General features: G+C 40.7%; 1 protein-coding gene across 4 annotated transcripts in view; it reads left to right on the top strand.

Moving 5' to 3' along the window:
• The window catches only part of dock1 (dedicator of cytokinesis 1), a 191,077-nt gene extending 184,866 nt beyond the window's left edge, over positions 1 to 6,211 (top strand). For all 4 annotated transcript variants that reach the window (XM_040039076.1, XM_040039077.1, XM_040039078.1 and 1 more), the window contains 4 exons: positions 321 to 519; positions 2,603 to 2,777; positions 3,334 to 3,485; positions 5,326 to 6,211. In XM_040039076.1, coding sequence (XP_039895010.1) covers positions 321 to 519; positions 2,603 to 2,777; positions 3,334 to 3,485; positions 5,326 to 5,421 — 622 coding nt within the window. In that variant the 3' untranslated portion in view covers positions 5,422 to 6,211. The remainder of the gene's footprint in view (positions 1 to 320; positions 520 to 2,602; positions 2,778 to 3,333; positions 3,486 to 5,325) is intronic.
• Positions 6,212 to 6,479: the final 268 nt, after the last annotated feature.

The following is a 6,479-nucleotide window of genomic DNA, read 5'->3' on the forward strand; positions in this document are numbered from 1 at the left end:
TCTAAGAGAATTTCAGAGAAAGTGCTTGAAAAATGCATCTGCTTTCTTTCTTCCAGTTCACATGCAGGTTGAAACTTTAACAACTTCACATTGAAATTGTGACTGAAGTATTCTTTGCGCTATTAGCTCTGTTTGTTATTTAATCAGAATGTACATAAAACACATGCATGCAGCAGATTTGTGTAGATCTTTGAAACTGATTACTATTGATAAAGGAATATTCCCACATGTTCTCTGGCATGAGTCGGGATATACAAATCAATACATTTTGTTTGAGTTGATGTATAGTTTTTATTATTATTATTATTATTATTATTCAGTTTTGCGCTGGAGCCTCTTCTACCAAAGAAGCTGCACACCAAGTCTCAGGACAAACTAGACCGTGATGAACCCGAGAAGGACCGCAAAGAGAAGAAGAAGGAGAAGAGGAACAGTAAGCACCAGGAGGTCTTTGACAAAGAGATGAAAACAGCGGACATCTCTCTGCAGCCAGCTGAAGCTGTCATACTGTCAGAGACGGTACGTTTTTACGTCTTCTGTTTGGGTCGGTCATTCTCGTAACTCTGCTGGCTTGTGTCAAACATTTGGACTCGGGGATAGATTGGAGTTTGAGGTCAGAGGTTACTGCGACCACACAAGGCATGATAAATTAAGAATTTATATGCTAATTATGACCCAATAAGACATAAATGTCAAATAGAATGAAATGGGACGTGATGAAGTTTGAATATCCAAAAGGCCGAGGGTCAACTTCACTGCGACATCATAATGTGCTCCCAAAACACTTTTCTTGTTGTTATTCAGCTACTTCATAAATCAGGAACAGAAGGAGAAATTCTAACTGTATTTATAATTTGATCAGATACTCATTTGGTGACACTAATTTTAGGCGCCCAAATAGAAAGTGTCTCTTTTCTAGCTGTCACCTGACATAGATCCGGGTGAGAACAGATTTCTAAAACGACGACCGTCTTTAACCTGCTAGCTCACTAGTAGGAAGACCAAATGATGTTTTTGCACCAGTGTGCTAAAAAAGGTAGCTAACAGCCCAGTGCAATCACCAATAGAAAATGGATGTGATGCGAGCTGTGGATACTCTCCAGGCACCTCGCTTGCCTAGACCGCAGAGTATTTCAAGTGGTGTGATCACTGTGGACTGCTTCCTGCTGGGTGAAAACAGACAGCTGTAGAAAACATCCCAACTTGTTTCCCCCAAAGTTCACATGGGAAAACAAGCATGGAAGTGCTCTAGACAGACAGGGGTGTAAACTGCAATTTCACCGATTGGAGGAGACGTGCAACTGCAAGGTGAAAACTGTGGTTTGAGATTATTTTCGTTTGTTTTTATCAACCTTCCTTATACTCTTTTAAACCTTCTAAGAGAAAAGTATTAAAGGCAAAAAAAATCCAGAAAAGTTTGGCAAGTAAACACGTGATCACCTAATGCAATCATAACCCGTCTTTTTCCACTTGCACATAAAACATTGTGCAATATATGTCGCACGGCAAACATCAGTGGGCCATAGAATAGAGAAATATCCCTGCTGTGTTTTTTGGTGTTACTGTGAAGGTGTTTTTTTTTTTTTTGTCTTCCCTCTCATGTAGAGTAAGAGAAGCTACAAACAAGAGTATTTCAGTTATGTTTTGTTCTCTTCAGATCTTTGACTTGGTCTTTATTTTCTTGCCTTTTCCTCTCTCCATGATGTAGCTCACAATTCTGCTTCTCAACTGTTCCCTCAGTTCTCTTTTTACTCTTCATATCCTCATCTCTCCCCCTCTCCTCTCTCTTTCTCTGTTGTGTTCATGTCCCTCTTCACCACCGCTGTGTCCATTACAGCCGAGTGGTATCACTGTGTTCTCATTGCCCAGTGGGAATGCTCCCTGGCTAACGGCAGTAAGATAAGGGCAGGAATGGAATCCAAAAGAAGCCCCTGGCAACGGTGGAGCCGTCTGGCTCATGATGCGAGCATCATGCCCCCGGGGTCAAGGGTAGAGAACCTATTGGTCTCCGGTGATTACCACATACTAGGATGTAGTAGCTCGGTGTGAAAGTATAATCTGGAATCAAGAAATTGCTTTTTTCACCCACAATGTGAATTTCATCTTCAGCATTCAAGAGAAAATTAAATCCCTGAATAAAGTGTGTTACTTTTAGTGTCTCCCTTGTGGCTGACTGTTTCAGTTGGCCAATTACAAAGTTGTTTGTTAATGTAGACTACAGAGTGGAATAGCCCTCAGGATACAGCTTTTCATATTCAAATTCCTGCTATACCAAAGTGGAGAAAACATAGTCTTGCATGCAAACAATTATTTGTAGCCACAAATAAGTTCCTGCAGTCCAACAAGAACATTTATCTGAATGGTTTTTGCTTTCCTTCACAAATAGCCCATTCAGTATGGCTGTATATACACACATGTGAAAATAAAATGGTCCCCTTTAAGTGATCTTTTATTGGCTCCCTATGATATTTAATCAAAAGTCTCTTGTCAGTAAATTTTATTCTCAGTTCTATTTTATTGACTTCTGTAACTTTCGTTGTTTACTTTGAGCCCGCTGTAATATCACACTGATATCTTGTTTTCTTTATGTCTGATCACACAGATAAGCCCTCTGCGGCCCCAGAGACCAAGAAGCCAAGTCCTTAATCAAATTGTTGGAGACCGCCGTCTTTCTGTGTCACCTGGACCCCCTACTTCTTCCTCCAGCTCCTCCTCACAGTGCCCCCCACCCATTACACCAAGGAGCAAAGTTTCCTACAACCTGCATGCCGTTTCCAGTAAGACATCGTACTTTGCTGCCATTCAGCATTATTTTTGTTTCTGTTTTTTTACCGTGACACGTTGTAACTGAAGTATTTTAGGGGTTTCTGTGTGTATATTCGCACACCAAGTAGTTTCACGGTAACATTACCATTATCATTTTCTGTCCATACAGCAAATCTAAGGCTGGCACTTGTCTTTATCTTGATGACAGACGCTTGTCTTTATATATATATATATAGATAGATAGATAGATATAGATACATACATACATACATACATGTTTCATAGGACTCCATACCTACTGCAGAGCCAGAAAAATCCATTATTCAGTAGAGGTATACTGTTCTGTACTGTAAATTCCCCTCAAATGTGCGAAGTAATGACTGTCTCCGAAATTAAAGTCCCCTTTCTTCTAGTTTCTTTGAAAAAAAAAAATCAATTAGTCTCAATCAACATAAATTTCTCAGAAATGGACCCTTTTTGAACTCTTCTGGGTACCAGCCCTGCTGTGTAAGATATTCTAATGTAGTTCAATGACGAATGTGAGCTGATGAGTGCCCTCTTGCACAGGTCTGGAGCTGAACGGGATGGGTTGCTCTGACAAAGGTGAAACCCCTCCTCCGCTGCCTTTGAAAAGCAACACAGCTGATTACGGCAACCTGCTAGATAATCAAGACTTGACGAGTCCCTCGACACCTCCACCACCCCCTCCACATCAAAGAGTAGGTGTTTTAATTAGAGCTGAGAGCAGCTCCTTAATGATGCATGGCACTTGTAATGAAACAAGCGACCGCTACACGCACTTGACATTTGGGTCAGCCTCCTCCACTATCCCCTGCTCGTGTACTTCCTGTGCTGACGTGTGCGAGTTCGTGCATGTGTGTTTTTTGTTTACATTTGGGCTCGTTGTGGATTTGTCCGTCATTTTTAGAATGTGTGTCACAGAAGAGTGTAGGCATCAGTCAGTTTAGCAGCAAGAGCCCACACCCACCTGTCCACCCAGTGTTATTTATACTCATTGCCCCTGGTGCTCAGACGTGATTGATTGGATGATTACTTTACCTCTCACATCCATCAGAAGCCCTCGTGTTGTTAATCAACGGCTCATCTCTCCACGCTCGGCGACTTCTACTCTAGCCAGCTTCACCACTCTGTTAACTAATCTTATTTATCCACTGTCACGGCCCACGGACAGGTAGTAAAACAGAGCCACATGCACACCGTGTGGCAGCAAGCTGACAGTAATGTAGTGAGCGCAGATGTCCTGAGACTGAGTGACAGCCATTCTTCATTTACAGTTTTGATGGAGGCAGAGGTGAGGTCACTGACTTGCTTTACTCCTTGTCTGTACTCTCTGCTGGGAACTCAGGTGTTTGAGGAGGAGAATTCAGGTGGAGAGACAGGCTTAAACAGCTGAGACATTTTCCATCTGGATTAAATAAGACTTGTAATCACCTTTCACTTATCTCAACACACCAGAAGATCTCTAGCCACTAATCTTTATTCGTACCACCTCCCCGTTTAATTCTTTTTGTTTTAAAATTTTATCCAATTTTTCTGTCAAATTGTTCAAAAGTTTTTCAAATTAATTAATAATACTAAAATTCTAAGTATTAACAATTTTAAAAATGTCACGGCATTTTTAAGAAAGTAATGTTTTTTTCCTGGATATTTTAGCTGTAACTGAAAATATCTACTGCCTGATGACAGTTTTCTCAAATGGTCAGTGGGACTGTAAAAGCAACATAAGACTTGGCAATTCCAAGATCATAAGGACACCCATCTGTTAAGAACATTGAAATTGTTCAACAAGGTTGGAAGCAATGTGTCCCCAACCCTGGTCCAGAAAATTGTGCTAAGATGTTGCATTTATCCAAGAATCACCTCCACCTTGAAGAATTCGTCAGACTATTGAATACAGATTTCAGGGTCTAAACTTCAGCAAAGTCTTGATATAATGCTAGCCTCAGAGGCTACTAATCCAATGCTGAAGCCCATAAACCTCAAGGTACATTTGGCATTTACAAAGCAGCAGTTGGAGAAGGGAGAAACTTTGTAGTCATGCAGTTTGTGCTCTGATAAAAAAAAAAAAAGACTTGCACACAGGGACACAGTGAAATGTGGTGAGCCCTTTGGCAGGAAAACAGGTTTCTGTTTCCTTCACAAAGCATACAAACAGGAGTGGGGTCTGAATAATTGTGTGCTTAACTGTTATCGTTGGTTATCATTATATAGTAGTTTTATCGCTTGATGCAATCAGGGTGGAGGATTGAGTTGGTGAAATAATGTGTGTTGTAAAAGAAGGTGAGAAATCTTTGCTCTGTAAACTCTTATCTTACTTCTTCAGTCATTTGTAGAGCCATGCAGGCTGTAAGATAAGGTATGACCTGCTTTAATAAATCAAAGCCTTGTGTTTAATAAATTATTTAAGATGATCCAAGTATTAACCTCTTGTAAAAGAAAAAATAATATGGGAGCAATAGAACATGCTAATCTTGCGCTTTAAATCCAAAACTATTTTGTAAAAACGAGGTTTCACGTTCCCGTTTTGTCTGTTCGCAGCAATTTCCGCCACCTCTTCCGAGCAAGACTCCTCCTCCACCTCCTCCCAAGACCACCAGGAAACAGGCCTCCATCGATTCAGGAATTGTGCAGTAAACAAAGAAACTTGACAGTAGGACCAAACAACACACTGACAACGCAACAAAAACAACATCAACAGTAACCCCAGAAAAGTGGTTGTTTTTACCCACACATTCCTCGCTTCCCTGTCCCAGCTTGACAAGATGAATACCTCACCACAGCCCGCCCCCTCGTACCATCTTTTCTTTTCCTTTCTTTTTTTTATGTTATGTTTTTTTTTGCCTGCTGCTTGACGATGATGCAGTCTGCAGCTGGGAGCATGTTGCACAGAAGCATTCACTGAATTTGCAGATGCTGTCTAGGACCGACACAATGCCGCATCGAAATTTTATTGTGACATTGTGCTCAGACAGACGAGCTTGGACCAACGGCTTTCCAGTACTGACCCACTCTCAAATATATGAGAGCAAATGGCTCATTAAAGCATTATTTCCCTCTTTACTCATATTCCCACTGTGTACAGAGGTTTGTATATAGGACTATTTTATTTCAGGTTTTTTGTATGTGACTTGATTATGATTTTTTGTATTAACGTGTCATTAGATTAAGTGGCATTTATATGAACAAAAAAGGGCTTGTAGGTTTTGAATTGACAGGGGCTTTACAAAGTTGGTATGTGGAAAAAAAAAAGATGGATTTTATTGGTAAAATTTTGGAGTGCACATACAACTAACTCCTACCACGTTATCATTGTTCAGATCTTGTCCTTGATTGCTGTAACCTTGGATTTCAGTAATAATGACTGTTCCCAATTCACTACTGACATGACTTCTGAATAAACTTTCAAATGTATGTATTTTTAAAAGATGATGTCTTCCTCATTATTTCTGCGCGCGGCGAGAGGTGCTGAAAATAGACGCGAGTGTTTGCACATTTCAGAAATCCCGAACAAATTGGCAATCTGTATGTTTCCTCACTTCAGCTGAGCACTAAGTAACGAAGCTTTCTGCTTCTCCTGCTTAATTGACAGCCGTCGCCGCAGCCACTTCTTTATCAGCGCGCAGGAGTGGTGTGTTATCGGGAAATGCTGCTTACATGTACTCAGATGCATTTTCATTTGCATAATTTGTCCT

Source organism: Simochromis diagramma, unplaced genomic scaffold (assembly GCF_900408965.1).
Source record: "Simochromis diagramma unplaced genomic scaffold, fSimDia1.1 OVJJ01000402.1, whole genome shotgun sequence".
In the NCBI taxonomy this organism is placed as follows: Eukaryota; Metazoa; Chordata; class Actinopteri; order Cichliformes; family Cichlidae; genus Simochromis; species Simochromis diagramma.